This window comes from Acinonyx jubatus, chromosome A2, assembly GCF_027475565.1.
Source record: "Acinonyx jubatus isolate Ajub_Pintada_27869175 chromosome A2, VMU_Ajub_asm_v1.0, whole genome shotgun sequence".
Taxonomy (NCBI): domain Eukaryota; kingdom Metazoa; phylum Chordata; class Mammalia; order Carnivora; family Felidae; genus Acinonyx; species Acinonyx jubatus.
The window spans coordinates 47,248,102-47,272,509 of record NC_069383.1 but is presented as its reverse complement, the minus strand read 5'-3'; the positions used below and the strand labels follow the sequence as shown (position 1 = coordinate 47,272,509).

Genomic DNA, 24,408 nt, shown 5'->3' with positions numbered 1-24,408 from the left:
GGTGTGTTAAATCGGGGAGTGATGCCCTGTGGTCTGAGAGGCGTGGCCTCTAGTCACTTGGCTGTCACTGAACTGTGCTTGCTGCCACGGGAAGCGGTCTGCCTGGCGAGAGATGAGGTGGCTCCTGGAAGCAGACTGTTTGACGTTCTAGCAGAGCCTCAGGCAGGACGTGAGACTAGAGGTGCCGGAATCTGCTGGGCCCTTCTCTGGCCCGAGCTGGAACAGTAGGAATAAGGTGAAAATACTTAAAGTCTCAAAAGTGACCCTTAAAAAGAAAGGATTTGTCTCTCAAAAGTTTAGGAGGACTCACCATCCTAAGTGAAAAGTTACCACCTTAGCCTTAGAAAGTAAAAAGCACCCTCCTTATAAAATCTAACATCATCAAATATATTAATTAAAGAGGTGGTAATTTATTTTGCAAAATGACTCCTTATTTTATAACACTGATTACGGGCTTCCATTGAATAACAAACTCCTTTTGTATACTTAAAGCATACCCCGATTTTCCAAAATTAGAGATGCCGTTTTTCGGAAGGATAGCTGTTGTATAAAATGAGACTTACTTACAAATGTGTGATTAATATCATGTATTTTTAATAAGCTTTGTTCTTCTTTTAGCTCATTCAAAGGCAGCAAAAAAAAAAAGACAGGAAATCAATATTTTCTGCTTTCACCCTTAGGAACCTCACACACAACGATTTTTATGGCATTTAACTATAATTTAAATACCTGAGTCAATGATAAATATTATCAATATCTCCATTTTTCCCTTCGCCAAATACTGTTCAGATATTATAATGAATTCAGTGAATGATCTGGGAACAAATTTGCGTTTCCCTAAGAGTCTTCTAAAAGGAAACCAATTTTGTGAGCTCATGGTAGGTGTGACTTACTAGGTTTCATATTAGACTGTGGTTAAAGTATGTCTTCATTGTGGAACTCACATAGACAAGTCTGCATTAATCCTTTAAGCATTTCAGCAGATAATTAACTACAATCTCCAATGAGGGCTGAGCAGATTCAGCCCCAGGAGCTATTGTCATCAGGGCTGGTGTTTCTCAGGTGTTAAAAGTCCTCCAGATCACAGAAGTGAGAGGTGAGTGGGCACTCAGCTTAGTTTCCCTCTCACTTTTGTGCGTCAATTCCAAGTCCGGTATGCCATTTTCATGGATCCAGACTGCGGAAATTAAATGAGTCTATAGAAAGCCTTTCAGTAAAGGCTCTTCCAATGGTGTGGGACAGAGAGTTTCATCATGCTAGATATTCTGCAACAGAGCTTTTCAAACTTTCGCGGGCACAAAAATCACTTGTTGATAAGATACTCCCAAGGATTCTAATTCAGTAGGTCTGGGGCGGACACTGTGCCTTTCTTACATGTTTTCCACATTCTAGAGCCGCTCAAACTGTGGTGCCCAGGCCAGCAGGGTTGGTCTCACCGGGGAGCTGGTTAGAATTACACAATATCAGGCCCCACCCAGATGACTGAATCAGAATCTACATTTTTACAAGATCCAAGATCCGATGTGGGGGCTCAGACCTCATGAACTGTGAGATCATAACCTGAGCCGGAGTCGGACACTTAACCAACTGGGCTACCCAGGTGCCCTGTATTTTCAAGTGACTTAAGTTAGCATGGTGCTTAAGAGCATGGACTTTGGAACCAGGCACCCCAAGTTTGAATGCCAGCTTCCCCACTAATTTCCTGTGTGACTTTGCATAGTTTTCTTAACCTTTCTGTGCCTCCGTTTCCTCCTCTGAAGAATGAGGATAATAGTAGTTATCTATCTGACTGGGCTGTTATGGTGCTTAAATATACAAATATTCAAATATACCAAAAGCCCCAAGAACAGGATCAGATACATAGTAAGGGTTATGCTACGTCAGAGCTAACTTGTTTTACTATTACCTAGAACTCAAATGTTCAAGGATTTTTCTGTGTGGTTTATATTCCCCCCCTCTCCGTCCCCCGCTTACTTAGGCCAACATGCCCCAACTCTCCCCAAAAGGCTAAATACCTCCAGGACCTGTATACCATTAAGGAGAGTGAGGATATCAACTTTCATTTGGCCAGAAGAGGACAGTGTTAAGTGGGAGAGGTGGCGTATGGGACAGGTGGGAAGTCCCAGGAGAGGACTATGCCCATTTACTCATCCAACAATGAGGAAGTGATAGCAGAAAGTGAGCACTCATAGATGATTTTCACCATCACCTGGAGAAAAGGGTGTTTTGTTTTTTTTTTCTTTATCCTTTTCCTTACAGCTTTGGCAGCTTTGCCACATGCTTTTCGAGAAAATGTCTTATTTGTGCCTTATGTGCTCATGGGCTTGTGGGTTATGATTTCCTGGCCGCAGGGCACCTTTGATAAATAACTGACTGATCTGTAGGGTGGCGGGACCCGGCTGAGACCATAATGCAAGCAATGGCTTGTCCCATGGGGCTCATTCGCCTTTATTAGTTCAGAGGTAAGAAATCTCTGTTCTTCTGAACCCCCAATTCATAGGCAAAGAAACAAAGAGACTCAGTGGAACAGTGACAAAACATAAAAAGTTATGAGTACACAGAGAACCTTATTTTCAGATTCCTATTGAAATGTATTTTAAGAACCAGCGAAAGAAGCTTTTGTCAAATAGTGGCAATAATCCTTCTTCCTTATGTTTTTAAAATAGGCACACATTCTATTCGTGAGCAACTGTAAACTACCCTTGGGGGGAGGAAAGTGAGTGTATCGTTTTGGCAAAAGCAGCTAGCGTGTAAAATCCCTTACCGTAAGTGATTTCTCCCTGAAAAAGCTCAGTTGGTGTACATATATATGTAACTTTTTATATTAATGACATAGGCAAGCCCAGTCCACATCTCTTTCTGAATCCGGTGGGGCAGGAAGGGGAACAGAGGGGTAGGAGGGAGGGTTTACCATCCCCCCCCCCAGCCGACTCCCGCTAGCTCCTGGTAAAGGGATTGTACTGTGGCGGTCTGTGGATCCTGTGGGACTTGCAGATGTGTTCTCTTGGCCCAGTGATTTTTAAAAGCGCTTTCTGAATTAGTTAGCCACATTTCAAAACTGGATTTCACACAAAAATCTGGATTTGGGGCCTTTGAGCGCAAACTGGGAGGTTGTGGCCCATACTGGTCTTGCGTTCCCGCTGAATATCAGTCAGCCAGAGCTCAACGGGGGCCTCCACCTCCAGACCCCGACCGTCACTCCCGGGAGCCAGGGTTCCCACACACCTTGCCCATCCACTGTTTCCTCACCTCTGAATCAGTGGTCACAAGTCGGCTCCCTGCGCAAGGGATGCTGGGAAAAGGAGCTCCTGGCTTCTGGCTGAGGGAGGCAGGACTCCTGGGAGAAATTCCTCAGGCATAGGAAAAGTGTCCAAGAGGTGATGGATGGCCACAACAAGACAGATGTCCACCCGTACCCGAGAGAAGAGACACTTGCAGAATGGTGTCGTGCCATTTCAGCCCCTCTGTGGTTCCAGCCTTTCCTTCTCCTCCACCACGCCTACAGCGCCCCCCAGACTGCTTGCGTTCTCCCACTTCTGTATCTCTGCCTCTGTGCCCACAGAGGTGGCCCTCCTGGAGCCACCTCTGCACCTGCGGAAGCACGCAATAGCTTCTACCAAAATGTGTACCTATTGCCGCCCCCACCCCCGGCTCTGAATTAAAGGTGACATTCCTCGGCACTCCCCAGCCCTCACGCACCCTACTCCACCTTTTATTGTAGTTCTTGGTGGTGATCGTGTGATGATGAGAAGTACAGTTTCCTGTTATGCGTCTGCTGTGTGTCACAGCCTCCCGATGTTCTTCAGGTACTGTCTTTTAGTCCCGATAACGAACTAAGAGTCAAGCATTAGAATTGTTTCACAGATCAAAAAAATGAGACACCCCCCCCCCCCCCCCCCCCACCGAGGCTAAGTGACTTGGCCAGGGGCCACACAGCTGGGAAAAGCAGAGGCATGAGTAGGGCCCGGGTCTGTCCGACTCTCAGAGCAGCACGGTCCCCTGTGCTCAGGGGGTCTCATGTGGACGTGGCATCAGTTGTTGCCTGGACACCCTCTAACGCTCGCTGCTTGAACATCTAACCCGCATCCCAACACTATTTTCTAGAGTTATTTCATGAGTTGGGAGGAAATATCAAGGCCTTTGAGAATCCGGCTTTTTTTTTTTTTTTTACCCTAGACACTTTTTAATACATTACAGAGCAAAATAACAGTTTTAAATGTGTCGGGAGAGCACAAAGCTTCAAAGAGCTCATGGGAACAGCCTGTGACTTCCTGGAGCTCTGCATTCTTCACTGTCAGATTTTAACAACTACTTTTCTAGATAATTACTTAATTATTTTATCTGTCAGGAAAAAGCCTTCACAGCCATCAAGTACCGCATGTAAAAATACCCTTTAATCCTCAAGTTTGAAAAAATCACGCCGGCGATTTCAGCGAGCCGGAAGCCCCGTGGCACCTACTTATGCTCAGATCTCTCAGGATAAAGCTAATGGACGGCAAGCGGTGTTCAGGTTCAGGGAGAGCAAGTGGGAGAATTATACCTCCCTGTATCTGGTCCTTTCCACTTGAGGGTCTCAGAAATATTTAAAAACCTTTGCTAACTGGAAACAGAGAAGTCCTATGACCTGAATTATGCAAAGTTACTGAAACAAAGAAATGAGGTCTTGGATCCGAGAGGCCAGAGCGTTAACTCATCTCTGAAATTCACCAGAAACGAAGTAATGTGTCTGAGTCAAAATCCAGTTCTCCACCATAGGAAATGCCAGCGTCCCCCACAGAGTCGTTGAGGGCATTAAACAGAACGGTGTATTACAAGTACCTACTACGGTGCTGAGCACATACAGGGGGCTCAAAAAGTTACAGCCAATCCTTATTACTCACAGATTCCATAGTTTGCTAACCAACCCCAAAGTCAGTATTCACAGGCACTTCCGTGGTTGTTCAAGGACACGCACAGAGTAGGGGAAAATCTTGAGTCGCCCCGTGCACGGATGTCTGTTCCCAGCTGAGGTTGAACGAGGCAGCCCTCTGTATTCTTGTTTCAGCTCTCCTTCTGTAAACAGGCGTTCTTTCCACATTCTGTGTAGTGCCATGTTTTTCATATTTTTGTGCTTATTGCTGGTGAGTCTGCTGTCTTTTTTTTAATTTTTTAATGTTTATTTTTGAGAGAGAGAGAGAGAGAGAGATGGGGAAGGGGCAGAGAGAGAGAGGGAGACACGGAATCCAAAGCAGGCTCCAGGCTCTGAGTTGTCAGCACAGAGCCTGATGTGGGGCTCGAACTCACAAGCTGTGAGATCATGACCTGAGCTGAAGTTGGACGCTTAACCAACTGAGTGTCCGGGTGCCCCTGGTCTGCTGTTTTAAATGTCCCCTCTGGCATATAACGCTGAAGTGCTGTCTAGTGTCCTTGAGCACAAAAAGGCTGTGATGTACCTTGTGGGGAAAATGTGTGTTAGATAACCTTCATTCAGGCACGAGTTATAATGCTGTTGGCATGAGTTCAAGTTAATGTACCAACAATATATATTAAATTAGGTGTCTTTAAGCAGAAACACTCATAAAACAAGATTACATATTAATGAATTGACAAAAATCTTGTGACCGGATGTCCAGAGGGGTCCAATCCTTTGCTTCTGCTAAGAGCAGAGGTTCAGTATTTGCTAACTCAGCGCTTATGGCAACTTCAAGAATATAACTACCACAAATAATGGGAATTGGCTATATTCTATTAGGTTCCTATATTAGGTAGCTTAAAAATTAGTGGCTATAATAGATTAACTCCAAACCCTCCATGACTTAACACAGTCCATTTTTCATTTCTGTAAAATCCAGTCAAGTGTTTGGCACATGGCCTTAAAGAGGGGAGTCAGGAACCCAGATTCCTTATATCTTGTGGCTGTGCCCACACATAGGACCTTTGCTTGCAGCCAGTGGATGGAGGAAGAGAGGAGAGCCGTGGGTAGAAGGTCTTTATGAGCCAGCTACAAGTGGAGCCCATCACAGCTGCCTTCGTTCTCTTGGCCGCAGCTCAGTCACATGGTGACATCTAACTTCAGAGGAAGCTGGAAAATATAATCTAGCTTCGTGCCGATCGGTTACGTGAATAGTTTTGCCACAGTTCCCCATAATTATTTCCTATGGTCATTTTTCCTTAGATAAATGACGAAACCTTTATGTAAGTGACATTGAAGCTCCTTTTTTTAAATGTTTGTTTGTTTAGAGGGAGAGAGACGTAGAGAGTGAACAGGGGAGGGGCAGAGAGAGAAAGAGAGAAGCCACACTGTCAGCACAGAGCACACCACAGGGCTCGAACCCACACACTGTGAGATCATGACCTGAGCCGAAACCAAGAGTTGGACGCTTAGCCAACTGAGCCACCCAGGCGCCCCGACATTTAAGTTTCTGAAGTTGCTTTTCTAATCCCTTTCCAGTTCTTCACCAAAGGAAGCAGGTCTTTCTCCTCTCATCTGTTCTGCTTAAAAGATGTAAGCTTCACCTAATGAGACCTCTAGATTTTCTCTTGCTCTAGAATAGTTCAGCCAAGTCTTTAATCCCTACGGTCAATTTCTGAATGAAATTATTTTGCCACTGAATTAAGGATCATAAAAACGTATACCCAGGGCCTTTTATGAAAGAAATTGTTAAAATACAAATCACTGATCATTCATATTTGCTCCAGCTAAATGGTGGGCTCACATCCAACTCGCTTTAGCATTCAGCCAGTAAAATGCCAGCTTCGTCTGACTCTCCATTATTGTCTAGTGACAAGTGACATTTTATTGTGTAATAAAATGACATGGCCACTACCTGGAAGGAGTACCAATGACCACCTGGGGTCTCTGCCCAATCTTAGCATAGTTTTACTCTCTGGACTTGGATGAGTATTTTTTTTTCAGTCTTTCTGTTCTTGTTTTACTGTCAAGGGAAGAAACAGTGACACATAAATTACCAGGCGTGAGTAACTTCCAGGGGAATACTTTATAAGACAATTGCGGTCTCCTACGGTGACCAGCTCACGCATCTCTTTGGAACTCTTACAAAAACTATCAAGGGTTCTTGCCACATGAAAATTGAACTTACATGTATAGCCTACACCATGTTAAATTTTGCACAGTTTTAAGGGATTCTTTTTTTTTTTTAAGTTTATTTATTTTGAGAGAAAGAGGAAGAGAGAGAGAGCACAAGCAGGGGAGGGACAGAGACAGAGGGAGAGAAAGAGAATCTCAGGCAGGCTCCACACTGTCCGCACAGAGCCCGACTCAGAGCCAAACCCGTGAACCGTGAAATCGTGATCTGAGCCAAAATCCAGAGTCAGGTGCCCAACTGACTGAGCCACCCAAATGCCCTTTAGGGGATTCTTAATCCTGCTGAAAACAGGGTAGTACCATATGATCCAGCAATTCCACTCCTAAGTATATGCCCAAAAGAATTGAAAGCAGAGTCTCGAGGAGATATTTGCACACCAGTGTTCACAGCAGTATTCACAGCACCCGTAAGGTGTAAACAACCCCAGTATCTATCAACAGATGAATGAGTAGACAAAATGCGTACACATACAATTAAGGAAAGACATTCTGACACGTGCTTCAACACGAATGAAGCTTGAAGACGTTAAATGAAATAAGCCAGATACAAAAGGACAAATACTGTATCTGAAGTACCTAGAATAACCAAATGCACAGTAATATGCAGTAGGATAGAAGCTACCAGGGACTAGGGGGGAGTTATTACTTAGGGTGTACTGTTTGGGACGATGAAAAATTCTGGGAATGATAGTGGTATTGATTTCACAACATTGTGAATGTACGTGATGCCACTGAACTGTATACTTTAAAATTACAAAAATGACCAATTTTACACTGTATACCTTTTACCACAATAGAAAAAAAAAATCACGCTGAGAAGAGGCCGGATTTAGAGCCTGGGAAGCCTGGGTTCCAATCCCAGGTCTGCCAGTTAATAGCTATGTGGGACTTCGCAGGCTATTTGATAGCTTTGAATGTCATTTTTCTTACCAATAAAACTGGGACTACACTACTGACCTCAGAGGCTTGTTGTGGAAATTCATGTGATTAGCTGGTCACATAGCAGCCACAGAGGTAAAGAGAACGCGTATTAAGTAAGCAAAATCCTGTGGACTAGATTAAGAACAAAGTACCAGGTTACAGAATTGCTTCTCGCCTCTAAGAGATAAGAATATTAACATTGAATAGTACAAATGCCGCAGGAGTTTAGAGCTAAAGAAACAGGCACAGGCCTTGTTCTGGCCTTCCAGTAACCTCAGAGACAGAAGGAACACAGAAGTACCCCTGCCTAAGTCAGATGTTTATTTCTATTTCCACTTAAACTGTTGTTAGGTTCTGACATAGGTTTCCCTCATTCTTCTACGTGGTGGGAATTTTATCTAGTATAGGCTTTAAGTATAGTTTATCTAGTGTAGGCTCTTTTGGCGTGTCTTGATGCGGATTCTGAGACACGCACACACACACACACACACGCACGCAAGTGGCCCTGCTCCGCAGAGAAATACACTTACTTGCAGATCAGACATCCTATAACGTTAGCTGTTTGAGACAGAACCGTATTTGCAGATCTGTGCTCCAAAGCCCTCTATGTGGCACATACCAGACTGTATAGAAACAACAACACAACAACAGAAAGAAAAGTAAGAGCCGACAGTAGAGAAGGAAGCAGGAGAATGATTAATGCACGTGGCAAGCCTGGTTCAAGGCTGGCATCATGAGCAACGTTGAGCCCGTGACATTCAGAAAGGTGACATTTCATTCCATTTGTTCTGCTTAGGAAAACTGGAGCATGTACAGAATATTTTTAAATTGCATCAGAAATGATTAAAAGTGTGATGCTAAGGAGATCGAACGCAGTTGTTTGGAAAAATCATGATGGAGCGAGGTATTGCCGTTGACATATACTCTACTGACATTGAGACATAAATTGCTAAATTTTACCAGTTTTATCACGTAATTCTGGCTAAAGTCTAGCTACTTCTTCTGTGTCTAGCACTTGACCCAATGCCCGCCTCACGGTGGGCATTTAACATTCATAGAAAGCATGAATGAGTGAAAGAATGAATGAATGCACAAGTGAAAGAAAGAAGCCATCCATTACATGCATGTGTCTGCGTGTCACATATTAACCTGTACATGGATGAAGACATCCGGATTCGAAACTATCTCTTTCTCCCTTTCAGGGCAGAAACCATTCTCCTGGGGACCCTTCGTAAGCAAGAGACGCCGACGCTGTGACATATGCCAGTGCCACCACCACCACCACCTCCTCCTCTGCCTCCACCTCCCCCACCTTTGGGGGCTCCTCCCCCTCCCCCCCCACCAGCGCCCCCGGTAAGACCTGCTGTTTTGCAGTTTGTCAGTCTGGTTCACTGTTGAGTGTAAGCTGCTTTGAATGCACTTGAGCAGAAGGTTTTCAGTGTTCAGAACCACCTCCCCTATGGCAGGTGGCATTTTCGGGGCTGCCTCTGGGGGCTCCAGGGTCCGATTCCAAGCCAGCCCGGCCAGGTACTTCTCTCCCCACTCCTCCGGAGCTCTCCCACTTCTGTCTCTGTGTTGTATACAAACATCTGCGTAATTTCTCTTCTGAGTCCTGCTGCACAATACAGCTTCCCAAGACCCCCTAATTGAGGCGAAGTGCATCAGCCGATGTGGGGTGCTGCTGAGTCGGCTTCCAGTGTGCCCTCTGGGTGGTGATCACATTGCTGGGGCTTCAGTTGCCTAGTTCTGGGTGCAAAGAAAAGTGTCGTGCAAAATGCCACAATGAAACATGAATCTCTAAAGGAAACTTCCGTATCTACACAAGACTGAATTCAGTCCCTTCCCGTTTGTGTTACTGGACACTCTTTCTCGGTGTAATAGTTTGGGTTTAGAAAAAGAGGCACAGAGGACCGTTACTTCGTTTTAGAGAAAGGACTTCTCAACCTTGGCACCACTGACATTTGGGGCCAGGTAATTTTTGTCGCGGAAGGCTGTCCTGTGCCTTGTAGGATATTTAGGAATATCCCTGGCCTCTACCCACTAGAGGCCAGGAGCACCCCCAGTTGTGCCAATCAAACGTGTCTCCAGACTTTGCCGTATGTTCCCTGGGGATGCGATCATCCCCCCTCTCATCTTAGAAGAATATCAGTGCTTAATGCTGACAGTGAACCTTTTTTGGGAGGAAAACCTGGAGCATTTCTCCCCACTGAGCCTCCACTCCACGGGCCACTGCAGAAAGCCAGGTCTAGCACTGACCACGCCTCCTGTTTCCAGTGGAAAATGAAAGATACGATGCCATGGTGATGTGCACGCAGAGACAGGGCTGCCTAGGGATGATATGAACCAAGTCCGCAGAAGCCAGGAATAGACCCTCACCTGCCATCCCCCGCCCCCGTGAGAGTGAGGGCATGCCTGGGTGCCACCCCCGGGACGTTTGCTTTCCGTGCTGACCATGTCTAACATGCCAGGGACGCATCCTGAAACGTGGCTCTTGCCCTTGAAGGGAGTGGAAAGAAAACACATAACGTGAATTATATCTAAAAGCTCTCCAAGTAAGTGTTGCAGTTTCCTTGCTGAATTTGATCCCACAAGCGATAAAGGAGATGAAGTTTATAAGTGAAGAAAACATACATGGGACCGTCACGTGGCTCTTGTGTGGACTAGCCAGCACTGAGGAAGTGCCACTTCTAACAGGTTCAGATACCACGATACACAACAGTGTAAACTTAGCCAGAATAAATAAACTTATCAAGACCCATATCATTGGAGATTGGGGAAATAAGCCCTTTCAAACACTGCTGGTGACACTTCAATACTTGGGACTCAATAAACGTTGAATGAGTCTTTCTGGAACATTCTCTGGCGGAAAACCATAAAAACCTCAACGTATCATACTTTCTCCTCTGGTTATCGAGTAGTTTTGTTTTTGAGAATGACTTAAGAGTTTAACCTTAAAGGAACCATAAAGAATTTATACAAGGATGTGCACAGTAATGCTATGTATTCTAGTGAAAAATTAGACCTTAAATGGTTTATAAGAACTAAATGAGATTTAAGTCATGCTGTTAATTAAAATTTGCATTTTGCCATAGAGTTAATTAAAAATTACATTTATAATTGTGCTTATTATGGCAAGCAGTTATGGAATGATGGATTAGAAACAATGCACATTTTGTGTGTAGTGAAATCAGCTAAATAATATGTATAAGTAACTGAGATCAGAAGAGAATTTTGAATGCTGATAATTTTAAATTTCATTAGGCCGTTCTTTTTCTTTGAAGATGCTTAAGTTCATAATAAAAATAATGCTACATTTGGTTAATTTTTTGCATTCCCTCCTCCATTCCTAATTTTTTTGAGGAGGAAAATAACCATGTAAATTTTAATAATTTTTTATAATCACATCTTTCTACAGTCTGGAAAAAATACACACAATGAATATTAAAGGGAAAGAATTAACATCCTTAGTATATAAAGATCTCTTACAGATCAATATGGAAAGGATAAGTAGAAAAATGGACACAAGATATGACCAGGTGGAAGACATACAATTGAATAAACACAATTTAAAATAAGGAGAAACTTATTTAAACAATTTAAAATAAGCCCCAACACGGGGCTCAAACTCACAAACCACGAGATCATGACCTGAGCCAAAGTCAGACACTTAACCAACTGAGCCACCCAGGTGCCCTGGTGATGATACTTTTTAAATGTTGGCTCAAGTATCAGGAACCAAGCACTTATAATTTTTAATGGGAACAAAAATTGGTATAATTCCTTAAAACACAATTTGTTAATATAGACCAAAACCCTCTACAAAATGGCTATATTCTATGATACAGTTTCACTTCAAGTAATTCTCCTTCAGAAACGAATCATAGATGTACGAAATATTTAGCTATAGGATATAAATGAAAGCATGACTTGTAATAGCAACCAAAAAAGAAAGAAAAGAAACAATCTAAAATTTTAATACCAGGCAATTTCATCAAAACCTGATTATGCAATCCACAAAATACTAGGCAGCCATTTAAAGTCATATCAAAATTATTTTGTAACTTCCAGTGTAATGATTGACTCAGGCAAGGATCATCCATGAAAGCTAAAAACACCTCGTGAAACGTTTTGGGGGAATACAACGTGCCAACGTGCATAGGATCCCAAGTATCACCCAGATTACTTCTAATTACAAAGGAGGAAATGTACTTTTAAAATGGTAAACTTAGTGTCGCCTATAACGGAATGACCTTATGTCACTAGCCTTTTGCAGTCATGCGACAAGAAACGCATAGCATCGCCCTGTAAAAATCACCTGCCAAAAATGAATGTACTCTGAGCAAGCAATTACACACATCCGGATGTGGGATCTTCTCCAGTAGAGGTTGGAAAACAAGAACGGAACCCACGGTCCAGTTTTTGTACAGCCCGTGAGCTAAGTAAGAATGGCTTTCACTTCTTCAAATGGTTGCAAAAAACCCAAAGAAAAATATTTCATGACACATGAAAATTATGTGAAATTCACATTTCAGCTCATAAAGGTTTATTGGACTGCAGGCATGCTCTTTTGTTTATATTGTCTGTGGCTGCTTCCATGCTACAGTGGCAAAACACCAATGAAATAACTTGTTATTCCCCCCAGAATGATTTTATTTTCTCATTCATCACACTGTAGTTTTGAAATTACACTCCATTATTATTATTATTATTATTATTATTATTATTACATTTTGAACTTCGTCAGTAAAAATGTTGTGGAAATTTTGTTCTCTTTTTTTGGTTGTATTGTACTTACGTAACACCGATGATTTTGCCTCTTGGCCCACAATGCCTAAAATATTTACTCTCTGGCCCTTTACAGAAAAAGCTTGCCAACACCTGTCCTACAAGCCAGCTGGCTTCATTCAGCCTTCTTTTGGTCACCTGCAGCCAATGATCTTGATACACTTGCACTGGATCTTGTCCCTCCCCTGTGCCACTTTGCAAGGACTTCCCGTCCCTCTCTTAACTGTTGCCCATCCCATCTCTCAGACCTCTGCTGTGGCCCTCCTGCCATGTCTCCTACTTTAAGATCTCAGCGTTGCTCTTCTTTTTGCCTGGAAAGATCTTTCTGTGCATCTCAGCTCAGATGTCACTTCCTTGGAGCACCATTTCCTCACACCCACAGTGGCATTTGTAACCTACTTTGAACCCCTCCTTCATAGCAGTTATCAGTTTTTAATTTTGTTTCTATTTGACTGGGGGCCACATTGTATGCTTTGTGTGGTCCTTTAGTTCTGTGTGCCTGGCTCATAAACAGGCACTCTGCTCATTGAACGAATGAGTGAATACATGTATGCATGAATTAATATCTGCATGGAAGGGTTGAGAAAGGGAGGTAAATGTCTTCCTAACCAGTGGTCAGGACTTTAAACGTACATGCTCATGGAGCAACGTGGCAGGTTGTTCTAGATGTAACCTTTGCAAGGACCGAGGTCATTTTGTGTGTTATGTGGGATCCCCTGTCATGGAAAGCGTCCTGTCAAGCTTCAGCTTAGCTCTGGAAGATCTGGGGATCAAACCAGGGCCAAAAACTTTTTGGTTTCTTCCTCCCACCTCTCACCTCTTCCCTTCCTGTCCCTCCATCCTTGTCTCCTCTTCTTGGGTGGTGTGCAGCTTTTCTTTTTCTAAAAACATGAGCGTGGAACCAGGAAGAGGGCAGATGGGACTTGCTAAAGTTTTGGAGCAAGCTTTAATTAAAAGCCAGACAGTCTTCACCATCTTGTTTCCCTTCTTTTCTTGCCCCATAATCCTCTGTCTTTTGTCTTATCCCTTTAAAATCCAGTAACAATATCAAAATTGCCGGCCTGGTGTATTGGTCCACTTGCAAGGAAATTATTATTGTTTCTTTGGTTACAGGATGTAACTTTTTAAAAATCTAAAGAAAATATAATGGATTTGATTTTTGAAAATGCAGCAGACTTTTACTGAACTTTTGTTTTCAAATCTACCTACGACCCTTTTGTAGTGTCCAATATGAGAGAATAAACTCCTTGAGGGCCTATGGTTTTTTTGTTTTCTTGCCATAATCACATAACACTGTCTACTCAAGAGGAAGGAAATATATATGTCTCTGACCAGCTGATAAACTGTTTGGAGTTGGATTGGCCAAGGGAAAGCCTGATGGTAGGGTCATGGCCACAGCATGTGTTTATTTAAGAAGCAGGTTTGTAAATTCTTGCAGCATTATTTTTTAATGTTGCTCTTCAAGCTTAAACATCTTTTTTTTTTTTAATTTTTTTTAACGTTTATTTATTTTTGAGACAGAGAGAGACAGAGTGTGAACGGGGGGAGGGCCAGAGAGAGAGGGAGACACAGAATCTGAAGCAGGCTCCAGGCTCTGAGCTGTCAGCACGGAGCCCGACGCGGGGCTCGAACTCACGGAGCCCGAGATCATGACCTGAGCCAAAGTCGGATGCTTAACCGACTGAGCCACCCAGGCGCCCCTCAAGCTTAAACATCTTAAGGAAAAAACAATTCCCCAAGGAGAACTTGTATCTTATTATTTCAAAACAAAGGGGAAACTGGCTTGATAATCATTTATTTACAACGAAAAGCAAAACTCTAAGTAAGGAAACATCATGGTGCCATATATTTCTGCCTGTCCGTTCTGGAGATAGCATTGACTAAAATGCTTCAGGGAAATTACAGTGAGAAGCATCTTGTGGCCCCGCGCTTTTCTGTCCCTCCTTACCATTCGCAGAGTCTTTGTTGGCATTCGGGAAACCCTGCGATATTTTTTTCTCCTTGCAGTCTAAGGATTGCATGATTCACAGGCAAGGGGGACTTTCCAGTGTCAGGAAGTATCAGCTGTGGCTTACATTGGGAGGTTTTTCCCACCATCTCTGGGATGCAGGAGCTCACGTGGTATAGAAAAGCACGTCAACCTAAGAAAGAAAACGTGGAAAATGGAGTGGTATCTGAAGTCCCGTGAAAGCCTTTTTCAGAGTTTTGTGTTTGCTGTGGTTAAAAACAATGCAGAGTTGAGGGGTGCTAGGCGGAAGGGGGGCTTGGTAGAATTGCATATTACCCTATATTCTGGAAAAGGTCATTTGCATGTCTGCTGGTGCATTTGGAATAATGAGAGGTTAAAAAAAAAAATCTTAAACACTGTCACTCCGATTCTCATGACGCTCTGACCCTTTGATTAGTGTTGCTAATAAGGGATTGAGAACACTTAACCCGGAATTCACAGTGACCGCTGGGACAAGGAGAAGGCGTTTGCATTAGGCCAAGCTATTAGGAGAGTATTGACGTGTGGACTCTGCTTCACACGTTGCAAAACTACACCTTTGTCTTCAAGTAATTTTAAAAACTTGATTCTCCCTCTCGTGCCCATTTGCACCCACAAGGAGTAGCATTGCTCCAGTGAAAGCGGAGAGCCTGTCTTTTGCAACAGATCTACTTGGTGTGTGAGCGAGAGAGGTGTAGCAGGACCTGCCAGTTATCCTTCCAAAGGGCCATTCTGGGCGGTATTTAAATGTGTTTCTGGTTTCTGCAGCTGTGAGGTGGGAGGGGTGGCAGGAACAAAAAGGAAAAGGCTTGCAGGGGTGTGCTGGAGGCCAGGGTTATGCACTAATAATGCCTGGGACTTGGCCAGAGAGCCTGCAAGCTCTCGTGAAAGGCTTTTATCAAATTTCATAGGAGCCCAGGAGCGTAAGTCACTCTCCTGCAGCACCTGAGCTGAGGGATAAGGCAGGAAGGTGCCATGGGAGTGTGAGGCCAAAGCCGTCTCTGTAGCCATCCCTACCCAGAGATCCGTCTTATACCCCAAATCTGCTGGCCCTTTGCCTTTGAAAGCTTTTTAAACTGCAGCGTAAGTAGCAATTCCTTAAAAGCTACAAGTGACCCATCATATGTACCCTGTCGTACTTAGGAGCGCCACTGTGGTTTGGAGCCTGGGATCTTTGGGGGTGGGGGGTGGGCCCCCTTCCCCCAAACTGCTCCTTCCTTTCTTGCCATAAAAGGAGAACACTACCAGTATCAGGTTATCCCTGGCAGTTAGAGGTCCAGCCCAGACGCACTAGAGAAAGCCGTAGGAGGGGACACGGTGCTGGGACCCGCCGGCACATCTCTGCAGTCGGGTGTTGACAACCGGTAAAAGTCACATTTTCTGGAACGTTTAATGAAAAGACAGGTAGCATGGCGTGAAAAAAGCAGGCTACCTATAGGTAGTGTGGTCCCAACTATACAAAACTGTGTAGGTAGATGCTCACTCATGGTCTCATGGCTCGAGGTCTCTGCTGCTCGCAACACTGGGCACACAGTGGGGACTGAGCTCTGTGACCGCAGACTGTGCCCTTAACCTTGACCAAGCCATTATGCCAATTTATGGAGGTTTTGCTGCACAGACTTACCCAGTCTCTGCCTCTGAGGAGCCTAGAGCCTGAATCCGGAGAAGTCCGGTCTTGTCATTGATCACTGCTCCATCAAGGTAGGACTGAGTGTGCAATTGGTTGTTCCCAGAGCAGAAACTTTGTGCCTTGAGTTGCTGCCTCATTATGTGCTTCCTGCATATGTGATCCTTGAGATCTCATCTTTTTTTAATTTTTTTTTAACGTTTATTTATTTTTGAGACAGAGAGAGACAGAGCATGAACGGGGGGAGGGTCAGAGAGAGAGGGAGACGCAGAATCTGAAACAGGCTCCAGGCTCTGAGCGGTCAGCACAGAGCCCGACGCGGGGCTCGAACTCACGGACCGCGAGATCGTGACCTGAGCCGAAGTCGGACGCTTAACCGACTGAGCCACCCAGGCGCCCCTGAGATCTCATCTTTAAAGAGCCCCATGTCCTCTAAATTAGTCACCTTTCATCCTAAGCTTGCTTCTCTGAGCATCAGGCACTGAACGTGTCCTGCTAGTGTTTTGAGATCTCTCTAGAACAGACAAGTTCATAACTGAAAGGATCACGGGGCCGGTGAGCAGTTAGTGAGTAGCCCTGAGACCGTGCCTAGTACTGACCTAGGCACATAGTAGGCACTTAATACCTAGCCTTACTTCCTGAACTAGTGAGTTTTGCGAAAATACAACTTGCAAGGCAAACCCGCTGGGAGCTAACCAGCCAGCACTTTACGTCTTATACCTGCATAAGTCTTGAAAGCCAGAACACGTTCTCTGTTGTGTCAGAACAGCCTCAACACATTCAAATTTCAGTAAGAATGTTTTATAAGGCGAATGCAGTTCTAGCAGAAGTAACACATTTAGGGATAGCAAAAGTTAACACCCAGTTATTATTTTAAAAGCCATAAAAGCTCTACCCGTTCCAGTTTGTTACTCTTTTCAAAGAGAATAGACCTTGCTCCTTTCCCTTACATAAACACATTTCAAAACTCCAGGAAGGCGACACGATGTACCAGTTTTGGACATGGGAGCCATAGATTTCCATTTTAATAAGGTCTGTTCACAATAGAGGAGTTGGAATGCATTTTCAGGCTGGCGAAGGCAGGATTGCACCTGCTCCGTGTACAGTACTTAAAACATAAAGGTGTAAAAACATGTTTGTGTTCTCCATCGTCCGTTCAGCCCTCACTGGGCCGAGCCATCAGGGTCAGCAGGGATCATGCAGTGATGCAGTGTGGTGTGTTAAAAGTAAATGAATTAATTCAATAAATAAAATGAAAACGTGGGCTTTAGAATTGTGCAGATTGGAAACTGAACCCCTGCTGTGCCACTTGCTAGCTATATGATGTCGAGCAAATGCCTTAGTAACTCTGAGCCTCACTTTTCTCTCTGTAAATGGGAATAATAATACGACTTCGTAAGGCACACTGCCCGTAGAGTGGTAAATACGTGTAGAATGCACAAATCATGGGGCTATTATGAGGATCCAAGTAACATACTGATAGAAGCTGTTGCTTATCCAGTGCCTGCTTAGTCCATGGTAGCTGCTATTATTTCAGGGACCAGGAAACAGCTGGGCACGTCACCAGATCTGGGACTGGGAAGTTGAGGGCAAGGGTCCCTGTGGCCAGTGTGGAGCAGGCGGTCACACCCCAGAAGTCAGGATCAAGGTTGGAAGCCTGAGTTATTCTTTAAAGTGGGGAGTTAGGCCAGTGGTCGGAAAATAGTCCAAAAACACAGAGCAGAGTTTACCACGTCTGGGTTCTCAGGGGCTCCAACTCCCCTGTGCCGGTATCTGCTCCTGTAGCACGATTCCAAGGAGGTGAATGGTTGGCCTCCTCTCCTCTCTCGTGCCTCCCACGGAGCTGAGTGGCCTGCGACCAGGGGTGTAGCAGGAAATACCTGAAGTCGGCAACAGAGCCCTCAGCCATGCAACCGTGGAGGAGGAATAAGTGGAGATGTGGCGCGTCCTTTAGGACGATCCCGTGGAATGGAAGCCCGGTCCAGATATTTCCAACGTGTAGAGGAGGCTTTGTTTTCTCAGCTGCTGTTTGCTTTGTCGGTTTACAAGCAGCTGGGCAGTAGCAGACCAAGAGGCCGCCCGGGGGAAGGCACACATTTCCCTGGAAGGTTTCACGGTGATGCTCGTGCAAGAATTCCAGCGCAGCTGGCTGGCTCTGGACCCCTATCTAAAGAAAGATGTTCTCTGGGCCTTGTGACAGCTCCGGGAGGCTGTGATTCAGACGTTATGGTGTGGTCTCTCTCTGCCTGGCGAAGACTTTCATTTAAAACTCTACCAGCCAGGGGGAATTTGAACACTGATGGGATACTGGTTGATATAAAGAAATTCTATGCCATGGAAGCATAGAACATCTGCTTAAAATTCTCTGTGTTGCCTCCTCCCCACCATGTAATGTGGCTCCTGTTTTTCTGGGGTTAATGTCACAGTTTTAGTGCCACCTCCCTACAGCAGATCTGCTGTCTCTAATCATTGGGTCACAGAATGGCTTGGTTTTTCCCTCCTAAGGCTGATCCCTGATTCCAGTGACTCTGAAGGGGAATGTCGGAGAAGCTGTGAGGCTGGCCATCACGATATCCCTTGCTACTTTTTATTTAAATAAGCCTTGAGGCCTAGTGCGGACGCCAGATAACAAACAGTGGTTTGTAAAACCATTGCCTTTACCGTCCTGTGCCCAGGGACAAGGACATCTAGCACTAGCTGGTGTTTTCTGCTCCGAGCACGGAGGACATTGTGGGAATTACTAAGGCAGAACTTTCCCAGCCGGCAACCCTTCTCAGCACCAAGGTCACCCCACCCAGATATGGAAGAATTTTCACCTTCGACATTGTCTCCTCTCTGACTGCATGCCTCTTGTGATTGTGTTGCGGAAGGATTCTGGAGGCGGGTGAGGGAAGAGGAACTTTAAAACCAACTCTGAGGCAAAATCTTTGGCCCTCAAGGTAGCTTAGGAAATATGTCATAGCATAAACAAAACAAAACAAAACCTTGTGGGTTCGGGAGCAGGTGAACAGCGCATCTCAAGAAGTCAGATCGCAGGCATCCAGGGACTTCTTTAAATCTCACAACTGGGACGCCTGGTTGTGTCCCAGTCACTGGTTGTGATTTCGGCTCTTGATTTTGACTCTTGACTTGGCTCAGGTCGTGATCTCACCGTTTATTGGGTTGGAGCCCATGCTGCACTGACAGCACAGAGCCTGCTGTGGATCCTCTTTCTCCTTCTCTCTCTGCCCCTCCCCTACCTGTGCTCACGCACTCTCTCTCTCTGTCTCTCAAGGTAAATAAATAAACTTTAAAAAATAAAAATAAAAATAAAAAAGTAAAACCCACAACTGTGAAATATAGACGTCTGCCCTTTTGGCCGTGCAGACTCAAATTTTTTAGAAACTACCATTGGTTCCACCGGAGGAAGAAAAAGTACAGTCATGCTGGGGATCAGATCTGCGACAGGAGTAGAGAGCACAGCTGCCCCTCGAGGCTTTGTCACACAGGACAAAAATGGCCCAGTAAAACCCATTCCTTTGGCTCAGGGGGCCCTCGTGCAAACACAGACCAGGACTGGTAGGTGAGTTACTTTTTTTTTTTGGGGGGGCCATTAATCCATAACTATTGCTTAAAAATATGCACCAAAAGCCCTTATCGTATCCAAAGGAAGGATTTTTAAAACCTAAGGGAAAGCTAAGGGAAAAAGCCTCACTGGAAATGTGACGTGTCCTTGCTCACTTCCTCAAAGGCCACCATGGAGATTTGCACCCACCGAGGGGAGCATGCGCCCTTCCTTCCCCCGTTTCGAGCAACTGCAGAAAGCTAGGGTCAGTATGGGTACAAGCAGAGACTCACCACCAATGGTAATGGCTGTTCCCAGGGGGCAGAGAGCCCTGTGCCCGCTGCACACGGGTTACCACCACTCCCGACAGCCTGGCTTAGAGCACGGCCTCACCGGCTTGCACACTCGTCTCTCCGTGAGTACAGTAAACCCTCCTGCATCGGTTCGGCTATTGCCAGGCCCTGTTGTCAGTTGCACTCACTTTAGGGGCTTTGGGTCCAGGGGCCTTCTGTCTCTGTGCCAGGAAAGGCTGCCCTCAGGAGGATCCTGAGAGTGGGGGTCGGGAGACAGAGATCGATAATCTTCCTTTCCCCCCGGGGCCCGACAGAGCAAGATGTGAGGGTCATTTCCTGGTGTCCAAGATTTTCTCTTTGGCACACCGGTTTTCCCGTTTCCATTCCAGTAATTTCTAAGCAGCATGCAAACTCACACATCAGCTCCTCTTTCCCTCTTTGGAGATGTCACTTTAGCTCAACCTCCCCTTCCTTATTTTGACCAAATACTTCATGGAATCAGCAATCCCTGACCCTCACCTGGGCAAAACCATGACTGCTTCTCCTCACCAGGGCCATACAAAACCACCTCCTCCCTCCATTGATTTTACGTGAACGTGAACAATATGATTTTGTGTTCGAGGCGCATAAATATTCCATTAGTAACAGCGCCAGACTTGGCCTGTTTGGCTTGGATAAGAGTAGTGGTCAAGTGACTGACGTGGAAGGCTTGGCGAACTTTCTGAAATTCAATGGTGTTCCTTCCTGCTGCGCTTTGGCACAGAGAAGTGGGTTGGTGAGACCAGCCACGTGTCCGTGCCGGTTGGGCTGGCCCCGAGCAGGAGTTTCAGGAGCCCAGCTTCCCGCTCATCTGCCTCACCCGTGTCCTCTGTGTGACCTGGGGAGTCCCTGCCCTTCACCCTCTCAGGCCGCACAATGGGGACGGTCCTCTAGGGGAGAGGCAGGGGGTCACTGTTGATTTTATGTCATTTGGCTTTGTCAAGGACTTGCTTCATTTTGTTTTAATTGTTGCTAGGTAATGCCTAAAGAGTAAAGCTATTCTCAATCTTGAAACATTTGTAGGGGTGCCTGGGTGGCTCAGTCGGGTAAGCAGCCGACTCTTGATTTCCGCTCAGGTCATGATCTGGTGGTTAGTGAGTTCGAGTCCCACATAGGGCTCTGTGCTGACAGTGCAGGGTCTGCTTGGGATTTTTCTCTCTCACTCTACTCCTCCCCAGCTTGTACGATAGATAGATAGATAGATAGATAGATAGATAGATAGATAGATGTTTAAACATTGTCTTCAAAGACTGGATTCTCAAGTGCAAAATGGGAAGAGGGTGAGCAAGGAGAGAAAAGTATCCTAGGGAGGATTTGAGGAACCAATGAGATTTTATTTGAAAACTCTAAACTCACACAAAAAACACACTCTCCCTTGGTTTAGCTTTCAGGTGAAATGAACAGCTGTATTAGGATACACTATTCTAGGGGCACCTGGGTGGCTCAGTCGGTTGAGCGGCCGACTTCGGCTCAGGTCATGATCTCGCGGTCCGTGAGTTCGAGCCCCACGTCGGGCTCTCAGAGCCTGGAGCCTGTTTCAGATTCTGTGTCTCCCTCTCTCTGACCGTCCCCCGTTCATGCTCTGTCTCTCTCTGTCTCAAAAACAAATAAACGTTAAAAAAAATAAATAAAAAAAAGGATACACTATTCTGGAATGTTACTCTAAATTTTTTTTTAATGTTTATTTTTAAGAGAGAGAGAGAGACAGAATGTGGGGTGGGGGGAGGGGCAGAGAGAGGAAGACACAGAAACCAAAGCAGGCTCCAGGCTCTGAGCGGTCAGCACAGAGCCCAACGCGGGGCTCAAACTCATGAACTGTGAAATCATGACCTGAGCTGAAGTCAAATACTTAACCGACTGAGCCACCCAGGCACCCCTGGAATGTTACTTTAAGGCCTTGACCCCAGGAGAACCAAGACCAGCAAGAATCACCCAAGCATCCAGTTCCTTAATTCTTCTGCGTTGACATCCAGAGCACTACTAACCTTCAGGACCCCTCTGACCTGCTGTAACTTCTTGTATGTCGTCCCCTCCCTGGTGGCAGGCCCCCTTGCCCTCTTCATTGGAGGAATCGGTGTATTTTGCCAAACCTCTGGGTCTGTTTGCTACCAGATACTGTTGCCTCCTGCCCCGAACTTGGAGCTTTTGCCACAGACCCATGATGATGGCTGAGTTACAGGTTTTGAGGACAAGTTTGGGAAAAAATGGGTGTGCATCCAAAATCATCTGCCATGGACATTTTTCCATGGCAATTATAATAGTACCTTTGGATTATTATTGAAAATATTAATCCTCTAATATATTACTGTAAACAGCTTGACAATTTCCCAACTTCCCATAGAGCCTCACTGGATCTTTCCTTATCCTCTGTGAGAAAGAAAAGAGCTTTATCTAATGTGGGTTCCCCTCGAAATAGACTTGGAGAAAAGGGTCTCTAGGTAGTGTATTTGAGAGGTGATGCCTAGAAGCCCTGGCAAGGGAACGAGGAAGGAGAATAGAGGAGAGAGGAAAGCAGGTGAACGGTGTGTGGGAAAGTGGGGTGTCATCCTGCAGGGGACCCCTGAGAGACTCTAGAATCTGCCTGGATTGTGCTACTGACGGGCGAGGGGCTAGGACTTTATCCACCAACCCTCGTCACCCTTGTCACTGTGGAGTGCACGCCCCTCCGGGGAATCCCTCTGACAGAGACCCACAAGCAGTTAGCATGTCGGGGCTCTGTCTGGTGTCAGCTTCCGGGCGAGGCAGAGCAGGCAGGTGATGAGACCCAGCAGCATCTACTAGAATCATCGCCAATTCATGGTGGACGAACGGCGGTCCAGGGAGATTAAGTACTTGCTCAGAGTCGCACAACGGGTGGAGTCTTTGCACTTCGTCACCTGCATGCTGTCCCTTGTACCGCCCGGCCTCCAGGGCTGCAGTTATGGCCGAGATGGCTGGGACATGCCCTCCAAGCCCAAGACAGCCAGTGTTAGGAGGCCAGAGAGCAGGACTAGCAGAATATTTTCTCTGATGTGCTTCCCCCATTTGCATTTCCACAGGGATCTTTGCCCGACTAGCGTAGCTCCTTCTTTAGAGATAACACAGCAAAGTGATGAAGATTTCCGAGCCAGCCTTCCTGTGTTTCTATTCTGGAAATTGACTGGCCTTGGGCAAACTATTTAAACTTTCTGTGCCTTAGTTTTGTTCTCTATTTAAGTACTACCTGCTTCGTAATGGCTGATGCAAAGACTGAATGAATTAATACATGTAAAGTGCTTAGCAGGGAATAACAGCCATAAAAGTGTTAGATGGTGTTGTTATGGTGCATATGGATGGTCTTTTTCCTTTCACTGGCTTTAGAATTCATGAGAACTCATTATGAAACGAAAGCTCATCATCCTGCATTCACGTCTTGGTAGCATCTTGCCAAGTTTAAACGCCATTGCACTTGAGACAATTTGTGTATCGCCTGTCTTCACCCTACCTTGATCAACTCCCTAAGGAGGCAGGTCATGTGGCCTTACCCTTCACAGCGTGAGCAGCACCAAGGGTGGGTTCTGGCCTCGGGAGCTTCTCCGGAAATCGGTGTTCTGTGAATGAGAGCGCACCCTCCCAGGAGTTCGCTGGTGACACAAAGCTCATGTTACACAGGCAAGCCACCTGCTGGTGGTGACATCAGCATAAAAAGAATTTGAAAGGTTGAACCAGAGATGTACTCCTCCCAGAATTTTCTCTATATTTATAGAACACTATTCTGAGGCCCTCAAAAGAATTTTCAGCTGTGGCTCTGTCCTTTAATCCTCCGTGAGATTAAATTGGAAGCGAAGATACGGAGTGGGGCGTTCTGGTATGCAGTATTAACATCCACCAGCAATTATGGGTATTGTTGTTTCATTACAGATAACACTGTGCGGCAACAGGTGGGCTAATTTTAACATCCGTTTGACCTTGACACACTGTTCAAATGGGTCAGGGTCAAATTGGGTGTCCTGTTTTACTTACGAGGACCTCAAACCCACCACGGCACGCAGAGGGCCCTAAGGCAGAACTGACCTAAGCCAGGGTGTTTGTTCACAATTACCAAGTTCTTGCTGGTAAAGGTTGGAGGTGCCCAGTGGTGGGAGGTGGGTTATAGCTACACAACCTACG

General features: G+C 45.4%; 1 protein-coding gene across 2 annotated transcripts in view; it reads left to right on the top strand.

The window, feature by feature from the left end:
* The window catches only part of WIPF3 (WAS/WASL interacting protein family member 3), an 81,224-nt gene that overhangs the window by 8,882 nt on the left and 47,934 nt on the right, over positions 1-24,408 (top strand). For both annotated transcript variants that reach the window (XM_053218268.1, XM_053218269.1), the window contains exon 2: positions 9,208-9,358. In XM_053218268.1, coding sequence (XP_053074243.1) covers positions 9,266-9,358 — 93 coding nt within the window. In that variant the 5' untranslated portion in view covers positions 9,208-9,265. The remainder of the gene's footprint in view (positions 1-9,207; positions 9,359-24,408) is intronic.